Source organism: Giardia intestinalis, chromosome 5, assembly GCF_000002435.2.
Source record: "Giardia intestinalis strain WB C6 chromosome 5, whole genome shotgun sequence".
Taxonomy (NCBI): Eukaryota; Fornicata; order Diplomonadida; family Hexamitidae; genus Giardia; species Giardia duodenalis.
In genome coordinates this window covers 1,368,003-1,389,918 of record NC_051860.1, presented here as the reverse complement: position 1 = coordinate 1,389,918, position 21,916 = coordinate 1,368,003, and the positions used below count along the sequence as shown (strand labels likewise).

General features: G+C 44.5%; 4 protein-coding genes across 4 annotated transcripts; 2 read left to right on the top strand and 2 right to left on the bottom strand.

Annotated features, from left to right (window-relative positions):
• Positions 1 to 8: 8 nt before the first annotated feature.
• Positions 9 to 6,803, bottom strand: GL50803_00102461 (putative Spindle pole protein; the record flags this gene model as incomplete). Its single annotated transcript, XM_001709392.1, has 1 exon — positions 9 to 6,803. The coding sequence occupies one exon, from the start codon at positions 6,801 to 6,803 to the stop codon at positions 9 to 11; it is 6,795 nt and encodes a 2,264-aa protein (XP_001709444.1).
• Positions 6,804 to 6,892: 89 nt separating this feature from the next.
• On the top strand, positions 6,893 to 16,441 carry GL50803_00113873 (uncharacterized protein; the record flags this gene model as incomplete). Its single annotated transcript, XM_001709393.1, has 1 exon — positions 6,893 to 16,441. The coding sequence occupies one exon, from the start codon at positions 6,893 to 6,895 to the stop codon at positions 16,439 to 16,441; it is 9,549 nt and encodes a 3,182-aa protein (XP_001709445.1).
• A 3-nt stretch (positions 16,442 to 16,444) lies between these two features.
• On the top strand, positions 16,445 to 19,369 carry GL50803_006375 (Rhodanese-like domain-containing protein; the record flags this gene model as incomplete). Its single annotated transcript, XM_038046304.1, has 1 exon — positions 16,445 to 19,369. The coding sequence occupies one exon, from the start codon at positions 16,445 to 16,447 to the stop codon at positions 19,367 to 19,369; it is 2,925 nt and encodes a 974-aa protein (XP_037902196.1).
• Positions 19,370 to 19,391: 22 nt separating this feature from the next.
• GL50803_00113871 (uncharacterized protein) lies at positions 19,392 to 21,833 on the bottom strand (the record flags this gene model as incomplete). The annotated part of the gene is made up of 1 exon (XM_001709395.2): positions 19,392 to 21,833. One exon carries the CDS (start codon positions 21,831 to 21,833, stop codon positions 19,392 to 19,394), a length of 2,442 nt encoding a protein of 813 aa, XP_001709447.1.
• Positions 21,834 to 21,916: the final 83 nt, after the last annotated feature.

Below are 21,916 nucleotides of genomic sequence, written 5' to 3'. Positions count from 1 at the left end.
TACAGTAGCTAATCTACAGGAGAGACATAGGATCTATATTGCTTGTCAACGGGACCGCTAGTGGAGGGAGAAAGATCACGATAGTATATGGACAGAGAGGCGACTGGTTTCGATCTGCTTCGCCTTGGAGTCTGATGGTTAGAAGGTGGCTTTATAGGTGGGATATTCTGTATGGAGGTAGAACAACCTCTAGACGGTGAGGGACGTCTAGTAAAAGCATGCGATACCCTTGATATTAGACCATCCTCATAAATTGGTGGAGGATCTAATGCTACTGCTTCTCTCGAGATTGTCGGCAAAGTACTTACAATTGTTAACTTTGAAGTCTTGGAGACATGGGTGGATGGAGTGTCCTTATCGATAGGTGTGTCACAGGGTCTTCGAAGAATCGCAAAAGAACGCTGATGAGCGGGGTGGTGTGAAATGGGCGCGATTCGATGGGAAAAACTCATAGCATCTCGGACTGGAGAGCTCAGTGAGGTAGGCCGTCTCATTTCCACAAGGTCCCTGACTGTGTGCACAGCGCTATCGGTGACGGACAGCCCATAATGGGTACTGAGTTCTTTCTGCAACACTGAAGATGAGCCTGAGGGATATGCACTAATAGGCCTCTTTATCGATTTCTTAATCTCTGAGATAGTTCCTGCCGTCTTTGGGCGAGCCTGACGGTGCAGCGTCTCTCTCAGGACAAGGCGATATCGCTCGAAATCTTCCCTTGTGTATCCGGTAGTATCTGCTGGACGACCAAGCAATATATCGGCAGAAGTAATTGTTCCGTTATAGCTACGGCCAAAAATGATTGAAAGCATCTTCTCGTCCTCGCAAAGCTTGACCTGCAATGCTTTATTATCAAACAAGAGGATTCCATTTAGCCGCTGTAACTCGTCTAGGCGTTGGTGGAGGACCTCGATGATCGTGGCTACTTGAAGTTTGCTGGCAGAATATGGTATGTCAGCGTAAGCAAGACCTTTGCTTGGCATCAGCCCAGCGGCAGAATCGCGCCTAGGAATGGGAAGGTTATCATACTTGGACAAAATCTCTTGATGTAACTGCTCTCGGCGAATTGATGAGCAATACCAATCTTCAAGAGTTAACTTATCACGTTCCCGCTCATAGTCATGGGCGAATGCATATGCGTTTAAAGAGTCAATGTACTCAACCTTGTTAGTGGTAATGATAGGGCAGCCAATACATAGGCGCTTGCCGGGAACGCCTCCTTTTTCATTGCATAGATGACGCTTGAGAAGCAGCGACGAGGTCATCAGGGGATAGTGTGCATACTTATCGAGAAGAATAGGATTTTGTGGTGCCGAAATCGGCTGAAGTTTCATTCCAATCTTCTGCTCGTTGCTGAAAGTCTCCAACTCCTCTAAGGCATCGACGTAGTTGGGTTTTTCAGGCAGAGATAGCACTTCAGTCTCTTTGCGTTCATGAGCTTGTTGCATAGCAACCGCATATCTTTCTATGTTCATGGAAGAATATCGATCCAGGTCCTTATACGCTCCGCAATATTTGCAAATGTTCTCTTGTTCAAAGATGCCGAGAGATTCTAAAAGAGCTATCGGTGAAAGCTCATCATTTTCAATACAGAAGTCGTCATGTGACTCAGGCAAAATTAGGTCTCCGCTACACGCTAATCGTAACATGTTAAGTTCTATATCAATCGTTACCACCGCTTTGCAGCGCGTATTAGACGTAGCAAGGTCAGTGTGAGCGTGGTTGGTAGCATTGATCTTCACTAGCGCATGATTGAACCTTGACTCGTTGGCGTAATAGTACTCTTCAATAGAATGTTGTCTTGCCTCGACCGGATCTTCATCTAAGTTAGTTGTTGCCACTAGGAGCTCTTCTGTCTTGAAAGAAAACTGCATTACAGAGGAGCTACTTGATTGCGAGGAGTACAGCGAATGGTTATCTTGCGGAACAGATGTGTGCAGGACACTGCCCAGCAAACAGGGTGGATCGTTGCTTGTAGGGTAATTAGAATCGGCTTCATATTGTCTAACTGAACCATCAAAGAAGGACTGAGATGGTAGTGTACACCTAGAAGTAGTGGAGATTGTATCATGCTCTTGATCTCTTAGAGTATCCTGTTCTTCATTTGCCCAGTTTGTCATTAGATGCGAAAGTTCGCCAGCTCGATGCACGAATGTGACTGCTGCAGGAGCACCTGGAGATTTTGCAGATAGGTCTTGCTCGTGGATGCGAGGCTTAACAAATGCGGCAGAATCATCCTCATTTGTATCTGTGATTGTCGAGAGAAGGGTATTTGCAGGGGGGTCCATTCCCTTTAGAGGACATTCATGATTTGGAATAGGCGCTCGCTGATCTGCATCGAAGGACAGCAAGATATTGCAACCATTCCCTGAACCTTCTGAAGCAGGTAAATCTGTAGCTGAGTCGAATAGCTCGTAATTTATATCTAGCTGAGACGCATGCACATCAATTTGAGGGTCTGCTGTACTGGGAGGAGCTAATCGAGTCAAGCCACACTCTTCTATCTTCTTGCAGTTAGAGTTGTCTGACACCACATTGGAATATAGCGTAGTCTGGGTTCCACAAGATACACGTGCAGCTACGATGAATATGCTAGTTTCAGTGGCTTTATTCGATAGAGGTTCTGCTAAAGTAGATGTCCTGGGACTATCTAGCATTGCACCTTGGAGTTGAGGTGAATTGAGGACACCTGCCGATATTGTAATATTAGCTATTCTGGAATCCAGGAGTGAAGAAAGATGATTACTAAGCAGAGAGATCTTACGCAGTAATTCTTGCTCTTGATTGGCAATGGCGTCAATGATGTCGTGTGAGAGTTTCTCAATCATCGCTATGGATACTGTCTGTGCAGCACCAGAAGGAGATGTTTGCAAGGCAAACATCGAAGCTGATTCGTGTTGCTGCCGGTAGCTAGAATATTCTCTGTTCAGTGTGTCAAGCTGCTGCTTTAAATCTGCTACTGTAGCTGCAAGGGTCTCCTTAGTATGAACCTGAGAGAGTAGCTCTGTTTCTAAAGACTGCATTCGGTCACGCGCAGTCTTCATGACTGCACCGTGAGAATCTGCCTCCACCCGCTTCTCCATGCGTAGCCTCTCGACTTGATCATACGCTTCCGCCAGAAGGTCAGAGTCACTTAACACGGAAACTAAGGGCAATGCAACTTGAATTCCTATTGTTTCCATAGAATTTTCAACACGACAATTAACGCCTCGAGTGACTAGAAGGCTCTGTGCCTCTGTTTGTACTGCAACTCCTAGTGCTGCAACACCGGACACGCCTACGGCAGACTCAACCTTAAGACCAGAGTACGTTAAGCCGATAGTTTGGTTGGTGACTACAATGCCGCTGTTGACAGTCACGCTTTTTCTGCGCCTGTGTTGAAGGAGTGCTTGGTGTGCGCTAACATCTTGCTTACTAGTACCAATGGAAAGGTCCTTGTCACATAAGGTAGACACATCAGATATTGTACTCCCATCTGGAGATTGAAATACATCCTCCACATCGCTTCCATTTAAATTTTCGCTTTTGAACACCTTTCTAGAAAGAGGTGTTTCCTTTATTTCCGTCAGTTGGTCCAGATTAATTGTGACATGCTTGTTGCAAAACAGGCCTGAGGCAGATCTATTGTCGCGAGAAAATGAGAAGCTATCATAAGAGCACCTACTCTGTTGCCTAGTATCATTCTGAAGCTCTTTGAGCCTAGAAGAATAGTCATTGAGTTCTTCCAGCTCCTTAGCATTTTCTAATAACACGGAATTAGCGTGGTTGTGCACCTTTTCTACCATAAGACACAACGAATCTGCGTCTTTACCAGAAGAAGTCGTGCGCTTTAAGGCCAAAAGATACTTAACTCGATATGCATCTATTATCTGTTGAAGCGCGGCTGTCTGTTCCTCGCGCGTGGTTGTTACTGTTGTGAGCTCTGTTGCTAATGCATCTCTCTCTGTTCTTAGGGCAGTGGCCTCTTGCTGCAGATTAGAATATTTTACATAAAGAGCCCTTCTATCAGACTCACTTGTATGATGCTTTTGAACCATGTCAGCCATTTCTGTGCTAAGAGAATGCATACTGACATGCATGTGTGCGTTCTCTTCAGTTAGGAAGTCCAGGTCAGCCCTCAATCTGTAAATGGCATCTGTAAGTTCTCCGACCTCCTTCAGTTTTTCGTTGTATCTTTTCTCATCTTGCTCAATTTGTTCCTCGAGAGTGTGTATGCGCCTACCATATTCAATAATCAGCTCGTCACGCAGCCTTTGCTTCAGCTGGTCCTTGTGCAAGGTCTGCTTAAGTACATCCACCTTGAGCTCACTATTTGTCTGCTCCAGGCGAGTGTTTATCCTTGCTAACTCAATGATTCGTGCTTCCGACAATTGAAGATTGTCTTTATAGAACACAATATCTGCTTGTAAGCGACCAATGGTTGCGTTCTCGATTTGCTTCATTTCGCTTAAGACATCTTCTCGCACTGTGGTGGCCAGCCTATCGTACTTCTCCTCTAGAAGAAAATATCGTTCCTTTTCTGCTTGGAGATTGGCACCTAGTTCGGCGCATTCCCGGTGGAGTACGGTAGCACGCTCAGTAGAGTCCTTAAGGTTGAATTGCAGGCTGTTCAATCGGTTTTCATAGCTCTGCATGAGAACGTCACGTTCCTTGATGACTGCAAGCATCTGGCGTTCAAGGCGTTCTTTTCCCAAAACGGCCTCTCTGCGCTCTGCTATTGCGGCGCTCATAAGGGCATGTGAATTAACAAGCTCGCTATCATGCTCTTTGCGTCGTTTTTCGAGAAGACTAAGTCTTTCGATCAATTGCCGGTGCGTAATATTGGTTGACATCAAAAATGGTAGCACTGATGTATGAATCTTTTTGTCGTAGAACACCTGCGTTTCTATTTCCCCAGCTTCATTTTCTACCTTTAGTGCGCACTTATCTACCTGCAATAAAAGGCCTGTTTGCAAGTTATTGGTATTGGATGCGCATGGTTTAGGTATCTCCACAGAAAAGTTAGGTGGTGCAGAAAAGTCTTTGAGTAGCTTTACTGCCGATTGAGAGAGAACATCCTCATCGGCAGAGGTCTGTTTATTGACAGCAGATCGCATCAGATGATACATGCGTAGTCGTTGAGCCTTTGCGTCCGCTAACGAGATTTGTGCGGTACAGAAGTCAGTGAGCTTGTCGTCAGTTTCTTTGGCAGTCTCGCAGGAATCTATGGTAGAGCGGACTGGATAAGATTTGGGTGTCTTGGATGTGGAGTCTGCCCTAACTAAGAGAGACTTAAGGGTGTCTCCGATAGACTGGAAGATTGACTGACTATTTTCGGGACACGTGGACAAGCTGGAAAGGCTGTCCATAGACGACTTGAGATCTGGGTTAGGACAAGTTAAAAGAGGATCATTATATTGTGTCAGTACAACTTGCTCCCCACGAATCTCAAAATCATGGGTTGTAGTGATTGAGATACTCTGGTAGGGAATCTCATCACCCACCGCAACTGTTGCTAATCTGAGAGAAGCTGTATCTCTCTCTGCGTCGGTGAGTGATTGAAGGTCTTCAAGCATGATTCCCGAGTGAGCATCGGATAGCGTACATCTAACTACTGTCGTATTTGCATTTGCCTGTGAATAATCGGTAGCAGAGAGGCTACAAGGGGCATTGTGCTCTACGCTTCTCCGGAGTTCTGCTGTCATATCTAATTGGGTGGCCGAAGAACATGGCACATTGATTACTATACTATTAGTTGGAGCAATAGGTGTTCCTCGGAATTCCTGACTATCCGGGTGCTCTATAAGCTTCCTGTGTCGCGTCTTTCGAAAGTGGTACTCGGGCTTAGGACCCATAGGCTCATCTAGTGTCCTTCCATCTAGTCCATTATCGCACTTTTCTGCTATCATCGTGGCATGAGAGAGAATGATATCAGGGTCAGAAAACCGCAGGGAGCCCACCGTTGCAGACCGCCCCATAGCAGCTAAGGAAACTGATCTTCTTGTAATGCGCGACTTGGAGGAGTTCTTCTTTTCTGTGCTAATTGAGGTTCGTATTGGAGCGCCGGAAAGGGCGTTTGAGACGATGGAGTTGAAATTGACCACCTCGTTGCCAATCTTCCTTAGACCTCCGTCCATCATAATGTACTTTTTTAGCTTAGCGCGGAGAACAGTGTTTTCGGATTCCTTTGCTCTTAACGCAAGTTGGACTTGTTCTAAAGAGAGCTTTGCCTCTGTGTACTTTTCCGTAGACTCACGTAGCAACAGGCGGTATTCTTCAGCAATGCACCGAACCTGATCATTAAAATCATGCTGTAGAAGCGATGTCACAAACTGTTCTTGGAGCTTGGAGAGTGGTGTGTCCAAGTGCTGCTGTAAAGCCAACGAGCCAACAACATCTACGGATGAGGAGAGATCCACATCCTTGGAAACACTTGGGTCTAGCTCAGCACGCAACTTAGCTAATAGTTGCCTGTAGGAGCTCGAGTTTGCTGCCTGATGATCATCCTCTAGAAGGAGAGATGGCTGCTGTTCTGATGTTTGATTCCGTTGTGGATCGGTCTCGTCATCACATTGCAGCTGCGATAAAATGTTTTCTCTATTTGAAATCAAATCGATAAGAGTTTCAGCGTAAGAAGTCTGCAACTTTTTGATGTACTCTTCAACCTGCTCCCTGTACTGCCTAAACTTCTCCACGAAAAGCTCCCTTTCCGCAGCGTGCTTGTCAGAAATCTGAATTATCAATTTCCTTTGGAAGAGACACTTTCTGGACAAATCATCTATGACAGCCATTGCCTCTGGCGGCCAAGCAACTATCTGAGATACCATGGTGTCTAGCTGAACACCCTTAGCGCTGGGTCAATGGCGTTCCTTTTTCTTTTCGTTTCACATCAGTACATTTTCAAAAAATTATTTGAATGAGAAAGATTTGGCGGGGGCATGAGTACAAGACAAGCCAGCTACACGCTGTTTCTCGCATCCAGAACTCCTTTCTCACTGTTATACTGAGTGTCATCCTTACCATGCAGCTTCTAACGTGCCTCACAAATCTACCCTGCTCGGCTTTTCAGATGAACTTTCTCCTCGCGGCCGAAATCAACAATCCAATATCATTCATATATGTGCAGCGATGGGATGTCTATTTAGTTATAGCCCTTATTGCAGCTACTCTCGGAAATATACTTTTGGTATGCTTTTTAGTCTTGCTATTCTATAAAAGGACCAATCACTCAGTTATCTCAAATATCCAGTTCTTCTTTGCGTTTGCTTCGTTTCCTTTGATTATACCCGTACTCAATCTCTTCTATCCATCCTTTCTCATTCTTAGTCGTATAGGTAGTAGAAACCTTGTTACGCTTCCACCACTCTTACTCAGCAAACTCCAGAACTCACTTACGCTGAAGATAGATGGAAACTTTTCAAATGTGTACCAATACCTCGTTCCTTTTTGGATCTACGTCTCTGTTCCGCTGTTGGGCTTTTTCGCGCTAGCAATTCTAAGTATCGTGCATCTACACTGGTCTGACTATGATATAAAGAGTCCTGTCATTATAACCAACGGCTACTTGCTTCTACCACACCTGTTTCTCTGTGTTTTCATTAAGTTGTTTGAAATTCTTCACTATCCATACTACTATGGACATTCTGAGATCCTCATGTCTGTACTTTTGTGTCTCGTGTCCACGTTCTTTTGTCTTTACTGCATAAGTACATCTATTTTCCTCTCCCTCTTTCAGAATCTCGCGTCCATCTTCTTCTCCGTCATCATTACATTTGTGTGCTTTCTGCATCTTGCCTACGGTGCAAACTGGCCGATACCATCAATTCCGGTACAAATACTCATAATCTTCAGTTTAATAGAGGCGTCGTTTCTTTTTACCAACTTTCAATTCAGGCACTTGATCGAGCGCACTATCCGATTCTTGGCCGTAGGTGGTATGAACGTTCGTGCAAGCACGCAGGTGGTTCCCCATGGTACAGGAGCTGCAGATGAGAATAGCTATGAGGCCAATAGCCACGGATATACCCATAGAAGCGAGGACTTACAACTGGCGAACTCTGAGCCTTTTCCGGTGGTGGAAATTATGGCTCCGTTGAGCAGCTCTTCAAAACTGGTTCTTTCTTTGACAACCTTGCTCTACTTTCTTTGGATTTTAGTCAGCTATCCGTTTATGCGCATTTCAGGAAGAGCGTATCTGAACTCGCGGTCGCACCGAGACAGGCTTATCCAGTCAGATCAGTGGTCGCGTCATGCACACTCGAGAGCTGATGCCTTTTCCCCAGTAATATCCGTTACCAACTTCAAACGAGTGGGCAACACTGGGGCATACCAGATGTCACAAGCTAAAGGAGACAACAGTCAGTCTGCTCCTTTGCAGTTCCACTTCACACGTGGAACTGAAGTAATATCTGTACCGTTACTCCCGAGGACTGAATACGATGAACATGGCAACTATGTGGACCTGAAGTTTACAGAGCTTCTTCACGAGAAGCAGGTCGCCAAGGAGTGGCGAATATTTGAAAAAACTAGAAGGCTACACAATTCTGAGCAGTATATCCGTGACTTCCAAGGGCTCAATGCAGCCAGAAACGTCCCTGTGCTCTCGTTTCTCAAAATGCTTGCTGACTTCAATCGCTTAACATTTCTAGACAAGATCTTGATCAAATCATATATGCGCGATCACAACAATAGAAGGGGTCTTTCTCCCACTAAAAACCCTGGACTCTACTTTCGTCGACTTGAGGATGTCCTAGTAGTCTGCGCATATATTAGTAACTTTTACAAATACAAGATTCTGCACACTACTTTCTCAGGCCAAAAGGTTTTTAGCTCTTCAAATGTGCTCCAGTATTGTTTCATCAGAGAGATATGTTTTGTCCTGGAGGCTCACTGGTCGAATCCCTATGTGATTGCTCTTTTATATTACTCTCTACTGCTAAGCATATGTAACAATAGAGCAACAGTGGCAAAGGAAACAGGGGATCTATTAAATTTTGGGATTACATCCACTGATGCTGAGAATCTCTTTCAGCAAGATATCTGCTTTAAGCGTGAGAGCCAGGAGGAGTTTGTGAAGTTCGTTTTGGAAAACAAGGATTCACTCATGAGTCACATGCAAACGAGGCTGGACGAATATTTTGACAAACTCCACCCTTTTATGAAGAAAAATGGCAACGACAGAGGCCTTGACGAGGAAGCCGCTGCTAGCTTTGATGCGACAATTGAAAAGCTTCATCTTCGCATTCTAGAATCCCATGTGACAGCGATCTCGGTAGACGAAAAGCTTATGCCAGGCTCATCAGTCATAGCTACCTGGACGAACAACATGAGGCTTCTCCGCGGCAAACTGAACCCCGAGCAGAATCTTCTACGTAGGCAGAGGGTGTCCAAAGATCCTAGATCTTCAAGTATCCCAGGAGCCAAATCCCTCGAGTTGCAGAAGCTTTTTACAAACGCCATAAAGACTGTCAGCTCAGTTCCACGCACTTCAGCGCTTGCCATGTTCCACTTGGCAAAGATACACATGCGCAGTATCCTTGGGTCTACCAACGAGATCACCAGCGACATACAGCTAAGCGAGCTAGCTATGACGCAAACAATAGTTCAACTTTTCATAGAGATCTATAAGGAACAGCACAATGATATCAATTTTGCCTTCCTTTCGCTATGCCAATTTCACTCTTCATTTGACGGAGTAATCAGCTCTTTTAGAAACATTCAGAAGCGGCACAAGCATGACCCAATTCATACCATTCTCCATCTAATGCTTCTAGTCTTCTTGCCCCTCGTTCCCCTAGACTCATACCATTATCGGCGCCTCCTAGACAAGTATAAAAACACCAATCTAGTTATATCAAACGACGGGACTCCGTTTTATATAAAGCATAACGTCAACAAGGTAACGATATATCGTTCTTATGAGGTACTGGCCAAGTTTTGTTCTTTAAAGAAGTTCTCTCGTATCCTCTATCCACTCTTCGCGAACGATCGGACAGTCTATGACGATAGATTCATTGTTGAATCTAGCCTGCGCATAGGAACAGCCGAGACAAGGCCTCTGGTGGGGAAGGATGCACAGTTTATATTCAACGTGCCAGGTACTGTCTGCAAGAGAGTTCTCGCTGGCCTAGACAAAGAGCGAGGTAAGATCAAGAAATACGCATCAAATATAGATCAGCTGAATGAGATGAAACGACTGAGAACAATTACAACAGTACAGAATTCACGCTTCATCAAGAAGAACCCTGTTACTAATGCTATATATCTTAGTGTCACGCGGGTTGAATATCTAGATGCCTTGGTCAACACATGGGGCAACAAGGCAAGGGGCGCCATCAAGCTAATAACTCAGAAACGCTCGTTTATCCCTTGGAAGGTGATCGAGGGGCTTATTTACCTAATGGTTATTACTATCTTTTTTTCGTTGATATTTATTACCCCACTAAGGCAGCTGGACGGGCTCGCTACATTTCTTGGAAACCTCGACAGACACATTAAAACTATTGACAAGATTCATAGCATGCTTGTTGGTATATCCCATCTTCCTGATAATTACATCAGACCCCTCAATAGCTTTTTTAAAGAACTCAAGGATGCAATCAATAATGTCAATGCTTACTATCCCCATTGGAACCCTTCTGTGCCAATGTATAATACTCACGTCTACACGCGGGTTCCGCGCTACATGGATACCTGGACAGCCTCTACCCTGCCTGTGTACATCCAGAAGCAAATTTTTGACCTGATTAAAGCCTATCCATCACATGGGCAGAATCTTTCATACTACAAGGGTGAGTTCTCCAAGCTTATGGAGCCTCTCCATCAGTATTCGGACTACTTCCTCAAGCACTCCGATCCACTACTTCCTTTGGACACCACGCGGCTAAACGCAAGCGTCCGCGTTCAACTTATTATGTGGCTTCTTGCTATTCTTGTCATTGTCTTTGCCTATAGAATGCAAGTAACCTTTAACCAGATGCGACGCGACTATACCATATTGCTTCACCTTTTTATTAAGCTCCCGGTTGAGATCAGGAAAGAAGTTGCTTCCTATTGGATATCTCATAACATTTCGCGCCTGCGCCTAGCCGACATTTTTCATCGTAACTTGCCAGCGTATTGCGAAGGTCTTCTCAGAGATATAAAACGGCTGAACAACGTCGAAACAAACCCCAGCAAGTTAGATCTAGAGGTTCTACAAGGTACCCGCACCAATTCTGATCGGTACAGCCGGCGCATGCAGATGCTTCTCAAGAAGTACATCTCCACGATGGACGATGAGGTCAACGACACGGCACAGATGAGTGCAACGATTGCTAAGTACATCCGGATTCAGCAACGGCATAAGCAAATATTAGATATTGCTATAGCTCAACAAGACAATCGACCAGAAGAGCGTCTTGATGATGGCACAGTGGCTCCAACTGACCTGGAAGTTGGCACACATCTGTCTACTACGCAAGTCGGCACTGGTAGTAAGCTGCCAAACTTTTTACCTACGCAGAGATTAGCTACTTGTTCGCAAACAGAGTCGTCAAAATACTCATCTACCACCAAAGCACCTCTCACTAGGAACTCGGCTACGAAAACGCAGTGGCCCAGGGTTTCCCAGGAGAACAAGTGGAATGTGATACTGTACGATATATGGAGGCCTATGGTTTTGCGAAAAAGCTTTCTCTCTCGTGAGTTCAAAAAGTGTAACACTGAGCTATATTATCTCTACACTAGAATGTCTGCACGTTCATCCTCCTTTGAGTGTCAACCTTTTTTGGAACCTTTGAGCCGCCAAAAGAGAAGGGACAGACGTATGCGTCAGAGCGAACTAGGTTACGCCCAGAACTCTCGTCTTCATCACACGATGGTTAATAAAGACGATATGACGCACGTTACAGAAACTAGTGATACTTCTGATTCATATTTACAGGCAATTAGAGATGATGTCGCTGATGGTTCCCCTCAAGATTTGCATCTAGAGCCTATGTGTGGGCCTACTTCGATGTTTAGCATTAAATCTAAAGAGCTAGCAAACCCAAATTCACTTTCCAACAAAATAAAGGATAGAACACTGCAATCCACACAACTTACAATGCATAAGACCAAGACACCCTGCTACGACTCTCTTGCTCATGACAGAGGGCTTCTCGACTCACAGGTCCATACACGCCCCGAGGATCCAAAGGATAGGTGTTGGAGTCTTCTAGTGTGTAAGAAAAAGCACCGTTGTCTTAAAGAAGAGAAGACATCTCGGTGGAAGCTCTCCTCTAAAGATGCTCTCGACTGGTCCACTTGGCGCAAGCGACATTTGTTGCTTGTCTTTATAGGGATCTTAATTTTCTGTTTATTCTCCATAATGCAGATATTGGGCTGCATATACATTCAGTCATTTTCATCTGTACTATATTCCATGCAAAGGGCTAACTTGAAAAGTGGATACTTGGCAGAGAAGCTGAGTGCCTTGTCCCTTGATGAACTCCACGGACACATAGCTCATAATTATGCCATCACTTTGGATGACAGACTCTACTCACAGTACTCTACCCTACTCGCAGGACCAACGGTGCACGATATGATATCTGAAATTTTCATCGATACAGAGTTGATGCAAGCACGCTCTTGGCTTTTCTCTACACTGCTACGAGAGATAGAAGCTGCTGTTTCTGAGCTCAGACGGCTAAATACCATTGGTGTGTTCTTGGCACATCTCTCTCAGTATAAGTCCGACGAGCTGGTGGACCTAGTTCAGCCAACGAATCCACGCTTCAAGCCACATGATTTTCTCACGGACTATGTGTACCTTTATAACAATTATAATATGAGCGCAGAACTATCGGATCCAGACTCTATTCGTTCTCAATTATCCAAGGCAGTGATGGATGCAGATTTTGAGGAACAGATCTATGGGTATAATATTCTGAACCAGACTCAGCCGTCTTACACAAACCTTATGTCCGATGTGATCAATTCAGACGCTGATATGCGAAGGGCTATGTCCTTGGGAACGTTCAATTCTCTATACTACTACAAGGTCGTATACGCTGTTAGAAAGCTCTCGCGCGCGCTGATGCTTGAAATGCTTCGACTTCAAACCATAAGCTTCCTCGACGAGACAGTAGATGGAAGAGACTTTTATCTTCTTTACTTCAAAAGATTTATTAAGTCCTCTATTATATCCAATCTGGGTCAGCGTAACGTGTTTATGAACATCTTTTATCATGGGAACACGTTTGTCAATCCTGTTTCCCTAACGCACAAATATATCTCTAAGCACCATACAGACTCTTATCAACGAATAATTTTACAACCATTTGTTCATTTTAATTTAACAGATGGTTCAACAGACACTGCTCTTCAAAAGATATTATCTATGAAGCTTGTTGACGTCGAAGATTCTTCTGGTAATATAGACACATACATCATTCGCCAGTTCATGATCTATATAACGATATTCATTGCGATAGCATGCATCTCTTACTGCTCATTTTTTCTTATTTTCAAATATCTCTATCAGATCAAGTTCAAAAAGTTTTTAATATTCAGCTTAGTATTGTTGGGATTATCATTATTTTTACTGATAGTATCATTTATCTATTTGATAGTGAAGGTAGCATCAACGCGAGATCTCACTAACTTTAATAGATTTGTGGCAGTTATCACACCAGCAGTCTCTATACGCAACTGGATCTTAGATATAGCTCTTAAGAGTAAGCATCTCACCTCTGCATGCCTTGATGTCGAGAACCTAATGCACAGCACACCTCCTCAAAATGCAAGTGCTTTCACATTCCAGACCCTTGATAGATTGGCAGGGTCCCTTTCCATTGCAATGGAGAAGGGCCTAGCTCTTGAACAAGGAGGCTATGACCCGCTTTATCCAGATCCCCATGTCTATTATTTTGATCGCTATCTCCGGCAGAACTCAGAGGCTTACATGACAGATGAGAAGCTCATTCTAAATTATGAATTGAATAACGGAACACTGGACTCTCGAGCAGCTAGAAGCATACTTGAAAGCAGAGTCAAGAAAATTTCGGCAGCCTCCAGACGGAGACAGCGCCACATGGATTTCATAACTGGACCAAATGGTAATGCATATGCAGTTATGAACGAGCTTATGCTTTTACTTCCGGAGCAACTAGCTATTCCTTATTATAATGCTATCTTGTATGCTAATAGCCTTGAGTCGCAGCGCTTTCTCACATGGTTACGAGCAGAGATACCGAAGAGGACTGGGAAAAGCCTTTCTGAGACGCATTTTCTTCAGGACATGGTCCAACCTGGCTCCACTCATACTAATATTTTATACTATTATAAGCGGCCAGCAGTGACGCGGTTTGCTCAACACTCTCATCTCTTATCTCTTAATACGCTGTCCCAAGGAATGATTCGGTATCTAGGGGCCACTAGGCGAGCGTTGGGGTATTACTGCTTGTGGCGTGAGAAAACCCTAGCTAAATCGCCGACATCTCAAGATCCTATCGTTAACCCCTTTGTAGAAATACTTGAAAACCTAGAGGAGATAACTCCTAGCGGCGTGTTGTATGCGCTACGTGCTCCCCGAAAATTTGTCAAGGACATGATAGACTTTAACGAGCCAACGAATCCACAGAGCGATCAAATAGAGCATAATCCTTATCGTTATCAGTTCAGTCCTCTAAGTGTCGATCCGATGCCGCATCTGTCTGGTTATCCCTACACAAGTAGTGACCTTATCCCCCATAACCTTGTAGCATTTATCTCCTATAATCAGCAGATCTCAAAGTATCACCTGGACAACTATGTAGAACTGATAGAGCTTCTAAACACGATAATGTTCAGTAACTTGGAGCAAGCAGCCCAAAAGCACAATGCCTGGGTTGAACGTAGTGGCCTCACCGTTGGATTGTTCACAATAGGTCCATACATCTTCGGACTCGGTATCATATGCTGCGTAATAGTGATTATGGAGTATCTGACAACTACTTTCTCTGTTCTCTTCCCGTTCTTAGCGAAAAACGATGCAATGATAGACCAACTACGCCCAGAACTTCTCTTCAAGCAGCGGAAATGCTATAGCGTTATGATCACCATTAGAAGGATACTTCTCATTCTCATGGCGGTGCTATTTGTCGTTATTTCTCTGTGTTTGGTCTACTACACCAACCTATTGCTATACATAGAAAAGCTCCTTTACGTTATAACCAGATTGGTACATGACACCTCCATGACCAGATCTAAGTTACTGAAGGTTTTAGCTTGCATGACGAGCTCCTCAGATGAGTGTAGACTTGTGGACTTGTCATTAAGATTGAAGGAGTTGCGGAGCAGCGCCGATGAATTGTTCTATAGCATGAGCTTCTTGGAGCTCAACAAGGGATTGCAGATCCCCTATATCAGCGCAACGTGGCTGAATCAAAGCCTTGCCAGTCAGCGTAACTTTCGTCAGAAGAAGTTGTTCCTCGACTCAGCGTCAATCTATCCTATTGTCGGTGGGTCACTAACTTTTGATACTCACGTATACAGAGCCTTCCATGATACAACCAACATCCTGAGCATATCCTTCCAGTATGAGGCTATCAGGGATCTGGCCATGCTGTACTGGGCCATCCAGCAGGGAGATATTTACACCGCACTACTAAGCTCCATCTTTAAAGAAGCACATGCCTTGTGGTCAGTGGATTATAATAGTTCACAAGTATATCTAAATGAACTTGTGACCTCTGGTTTGACGAATCCGCTCTACAGGTCGATTGCAAGTTATTTAGATGACAATCGGATAGACTTTTTCCAGTTAGCTTCAACGCTAAATATTACAATTACAAATAAAGACAGATACGATATTTATAGAGAGATTTATCAAAAAACAGTCAACAAATTTTCTACCATTTTTGATATTGAAAGTTTAACTGCCAGGAATGTTAATTGGACACAATACATCTACAACATAAGCGTGTTTTCTCACGACAGCAAGATTCAGGAAATTCTAGATGCAGACAGACAGGAGCTTGGCAACTACAGTTTGCCGAGCATCATACGAATTCTTTCGATATTCCACAGAGACATGATGAGCATGTACAACAGCGTCCTTCGCGACGACAACACCGCCCTCTACACCGACTTCATCAGCGAATCGATTCTGTACCAACACAAATCCACCTCAAAAGTCAAGGATGATATGCAAAAGAAGGATGCCTTGTATAACTCTATCTTACAGTGCATAGTTAACACTGGGGAGCTAGAAATACTATTGGGTCTGTACCAACAAGAGCTGCAATCTGTGCTGTTGGACAGGCTGCGAACAAACGCCTTTTGGATAGATATTTTGATTAGCTCTCTGTGCATCATGGTAGTTGGGCTTTTCCTTGCCTATTTGCCGCTTCTGCGGATCACTAGAGACATTAAATTTATAGCTAGCATATTGCGCATGATACCGCATGATAAGTTCAAGCGGTTGAATGCTTATTATAGCCTCCTTCTATACGAAAAGTAAAATATGAACCCCTTGCTTGTTACCCCTAAATGGCTTTACGAAGCAGTAATTAATAGACGAGTCACTGTTTTTTGTTGTACAGAACCACAACCAAACTGTTTGGGCGAAAACCTGGATAGCTTTCTGCAAGCACACATCCCCTCGGCGCGTCCCCTTGTGTGCACAGCAGATCTCTACCCCCAAGCACCCGTTCCTCCTGTCTCGGAATTTTGCAAGTGGACAGGCTCCCAGGGCCTTCTCTCAACCCAGTCGATAATACTTTATCAAGACACCACATCGAGCTTGCACATATACAGAGTTTGGTGGCAGTTGCAGTATCACCAGATACGTACTGTATCTCTCCTTGCCGGAAACTGCAAGGACTGGTCTATGCAGGGCCTTCCTACTGAGCAAGGAGCCCCTTCGAAGAAGGGGACCTTTAGAGAAGCGAACATCTGGGCGGATCATTATATGTACTACTCCCCTCATGATTTGGAGCTCTTCTTCACTGGCGTTAAGGCCACAAAGGCATACAAGCAGAAACCCTTTGTGTTTACGCAACTTGTTTACGTTGGAACGCGTGACGAACCAGGAATAAGGAAGCTTTTCCATCATGCGACACACCGTTTCAAGGATCAACTAATGGACAACAAGCTTGAGAAGCAAGAAGCCCTAAAGCATAAGAAATATATTGAGCAAAGGAAGAAGAATAGACTGTTATACTATAGCATCTTTGACACAGAAAACTTGGACCCCCCACGAACACTCCAACAGTTGCAATATCTCCGCTCTACATCGCCTCCTGCTAGCAGAGTCTTTGACACCACTGTGCGCGACGAAGATCCGCCTGCCATCGTCCACATCCTGCCATACACTTGCTTTCTGGATCGCAGTGGTGTACCCATCTTTATGCCACGCTTGCTTCCTGGCAAATCTTCAGAGCCCTCTCAATGCGAGTATTCTGCCGATGACTCTGCTACTGCCACTACTACGCCTGGTAGCGTCCATAGTAACGAGTCGGTGAGCCACGAGAGACTCGAAGATGTAGACGATGATAAGCAGCTACAGGAGCATAGAGAGCTCCTGAATGAACTTTTTTCTTCTAGAAAGATCAATCTCAATAGGCAAACCCTATTCATGGGAGATTCAATAGAACAAGTAGCATTTGCTATCTTTGCTGCTGCTCTGGCATACGGAGGCGGGATTTTCCAGTATACTGCGACAGTGTTGGAAGATAAACTTATCAACAATATTAACAGAGTACTAGATGAGAGTGCACGAACTAAGCTTGTCAGAGATCTAGATATGCGCGTGCCTGGCCCCTCAAAAGTTCCACCGCAAATGCCCAGACCCTCTACTCAGAATGGATCCAAAACACGCCTAAAGAGTTCGAACGACTATGGGCTGAAGACTACTCTGTACAAAGACTATGTTAACAAGAAGAGATTGAAAGATAGCCCCGAACTGTCTTCCGCTCTAGATACAAAGGACTTTTCGCAGATGGCAGCTAAACACCAGATGATCGAGGACATTACAGAAAAGCTCCTAGGTATCGTCCCGAGCACCCATCAATCCAGTGATTCCGTTGATAAGTATGTAAAATTTAATGTATATGCACCACGATATTGTCAGGAAGACTTGGATCTCATCATCAAGGGAATGCATCCGAACGGCAGACGACTATCGAACACTGAACGGTTTAAGCTGAGCTTACGTCTACCAATCTCAGAACTAGAGAGCAGGAAAATTGACTACTCAGATCCTGCAACGGTCACAATGATTCTTAACGAGCATATAAATAACGTTCCGTCATTGCAAAGCAAACTAGTATGCACACATAGTCGGGGAAACATGATTTCTCGTGCAGCATCGCCTCGTAGTCTTGCTTTCAAGTTCTTTAATGCACACGACCGGTTAGAACAGCGTACGAGAATTAGACGTATAAGCGAGTGCAGATTTCGTTGGACGTCGCCTGTACTTGACTTGCAATCACGATTCAACACAAATAATGACTTAGATTTAGCTAGTATTTCCAATAATGCCATGCGTTCTTCGTTCACAGAAAAAGATTCAAGGTTATCTAAAAGAACGAGCTCCAAAGAAAATCTTACAACAGATTCTGCTTCCTTAGTTCACAATATCCTTACCAGAAGTATCGTGAGCCCGTCAAAGGCTCGAATTGCCTATGATATTCCCAAAGTAACGTCTAGCAATATGGGGAGGCTGGCCTTTGCAGATCGAAATCTTGCCATCTCCCAATCCGCAAATAGGAACAAGCTAGCTTCTAAGACGAAGATTAATACACATATTACACAGTCTAAATCACAGAGCAAAGACACCTATTCTCCGCTAAATGAAATTGATGACTACTTTCTGCTTCTAACAGAAAAATATATGTGCAGTATTGACCATACGGATGACGCACGAAGGTACGACAAGTCCGACCTCTCCGCCGCAAGTACGTCGCCTTACTCTTTTCAGTTACGACACTGCTTCAGCGAGCTTATCGTTGTGCCATCCTTGGTCCTCTCTGATAGTGAGTCGTCCACACCTCCCTCTATACCCACCAGCATGGTACAACATGTAATGAGCTCTCCATCCATCCGTTTTCTTACCGAAAAGTATGGTTCAAAATACTTCTACTCTAAGGCCTCGTACCTTGTACTTTCTGCAAACACTATAGAATATACTTTTCAGTGCCTTTCGGAAAAGATTGTGGGCTCGTTCAGGCCTAGATTTGTCGTGCTACCAGAGTCACCAACGGAATGGCTAATGCAAAGCATGACCGTCAGACATCTGAACCAGACGAACATATATGATATGGCCCTTAGCATTTACTTGACTGCAGAAGAGGTAGGCCTACTACATGCTTCTCACATTAAAGAGTATGAAATTGGAAGAACGCGTCACTATTGGGACATTCTATGTAGAGCATACTCTAAGCATTGAGTGACTCTAGGCAGTCACTAAATCACATGTTCACACCTCCAAGCATCGCCTCTTTGACCTTCAGCTTTATTTCTTTAAGCTTCAGCATATAGTCGCTCTCTAGCTGCTTCTTCATCTTGGCATATTCTCTGTCCCTTTCTTTTGCATATCTGTTCTTCACGGCTTGTCTGAAGGACTCAAGCTGATCAGCATGCGCTTTCTTGAGAGCATCCACCTCAGCTCTGTGAGCAGCCATATCCATAAGGCGTTGCTCTTTAAGACCGTAGATTTTGTTTTCATACTCTTGTCTTATACTCCGGACGTCATCCTCTGTGTAGTTTGCGGCTGAGGGTACAATGATCTGTGGAAGTACTGGTGGTAACTGTGACCCTACTCTAGTGCTTTTTGTCGGCGAGGTAACAAGCGCTAGGCGTCCGGCGCGCTCTAGTTGGGCCACCAAGTCTTCCGTCTCTCTTTTAAGGCGAGAGCACGAGTCCTGCTCGGCGTATAGTGCTGTCTGAGAATTACGTAGTTCTGTCTCTAGAAGCTTTATCTTGGCGTTTGCTGCGTTTACCTCTCCTTGAAGTTTCTCTAGTAGCTGAGCTGATCCTTCTCCTGCTGCCAACTTCTGGAGGTCGTTCAGTTGCTGCTTGTTGAGCAGATGCTGCTCCATGAGATTCTTTAGCTCTGTGTCTATATCATTCACGAGATCGTTCTTTTCGTGAGCCAACATGGAGCTATCTTCAACAAAAATTGAGTCAAAGAACGAGGATGGTTGATCCTTGTTGTTATTGGACGCCAAAATATCCTGCCGAAGCTGAGCATTGTCGCTTTCCAACGCTTTGATACAATCTTCTAGTTTATCGATAAGGTTATCTTTTTGCTCGAGCAATTTACGGACCTCTGGATTGGGAATATTTGAGTAGAGAACTGCGCGGCTCGGACATGATTCAAAGTCTGATTCGGAGTTCTGATTTAGTGGATTGCTCTTCCTTGTCATGGTTTCAAGGGTGTGCAGTTCGTTTAGGACGTAGCGAATTCTATCAGCTAGCTCTGCCTCACGAGTTAAATACGTAGGCCTCTGGACACAGTATCCTCGCTGGATTCCAGCAACAAAACTAAACATAGCAATGGCAGAGGCCTTGGTAAAGAGGAATTCGGATGGCAGAGCAACCCACGCAAGGACACGAGAGGTTCGAAGAAAGAGATGCTCGTGTAGCACTTTCGCAAGCGCAGATAGTGTTTTTGTTGAAATGTAATCCTGTAGGGAAAAAGACTTCAAGACGAACTCCTTATCTATCTGCCTCCATCTGGTAGAATTGTAGCTATAATCTCTCGACTTTCCTGCACTGTTGCCTGCATTCTGCCATATTTTTAGCACATCTGAGCATGGGTCGACAAGACCACCTGCATTAGAATGGTCAGTCCTAGTAATGAGCTGTGTATTAGTGGATTCAGAGGTGCTACAACCTTGGTCCCTATGGAAGTCCAGAGATGGGATCCGTGAAAGCGTCCACGCTGCGTATTGCTGATATGCGCAGGTTGGAAGAGTGTCAGGAGCTGATTTAGAGCTAAAAAACAAGCGTCCATAGTTAACATAGCATGCCAACGCAAGGTTGTCTAGTACACTCATGCTTCCGAGGTCGTAACGCTTCGATGCTCTTTCAATATCATCGGCAGGAAAGTCTGTAGATAGATTTTCTTCCCAGAAGGAGTCTCCAGACCTAAAAATAGGGGATATAAACGAAATATTCATTCTACATGGTACGCTTTTGACCAGGATGTGTGGTAGTCCGTCCAAATGAACGTGGATTGCAATCGCGGAAATGCTAGAGTTATGTGACACGTAGCTTAAGAGATAGGTCATCATCTTTGAGTATTCAGTTAGAAAGTCATTGGTGCCAGATGCACAATCTTTGACAGCTGCACTAATCTTTCTAGGAGCAGGATTGTAAACCACCTCTCCTGTGAGCCCAACTGAAACGCTTAACTCTGTAGGTGTTGCCATAGAGGTAGTAGAGATAGTATCATGCATGTCATATGCCTTACCGCTCATAAAGCAAACAGCTGAAAATGCGAACTCGGTGGCTTCTGTCACCTTTAACACTTGAGGCAGGCTGCAAATAGGATTGTAAGAACTAACCATTACACCCTTTTCAAATAGAAGGGGGACGACAATAGTTAAGGGCGTAACCCCGGCAACAACAGTGCGGATTATCTCTGTGAAATATAGCTCTGCAGCTGTACTCAGTTCCCGTTCCGAGCCGTGCCATTGTCCTAGCGTGGGCGTAAATGCGAGACGGGTGGAGTTGGCAATAAGCTCCGTTTCCTTGTTTTCGTCAGAGTGGACGGTGATGTTATCTAGTATCGATGGCGGTAAAGTGGACTTATCAACTGAATATGTCATGAAGAGGGACACGCCAGGCATACCTTCATGGTCACTGGCGAGGGTGGCCGAAAAGGCCCGTGCCGTGTGCTGGCTCATCTTTTTTGTGAGGCAGAAAGGGGACTCACTAATTTACTAGGATTTCGAAAAGTACGCGTTAGATAATAGGAAATTAACAAGTA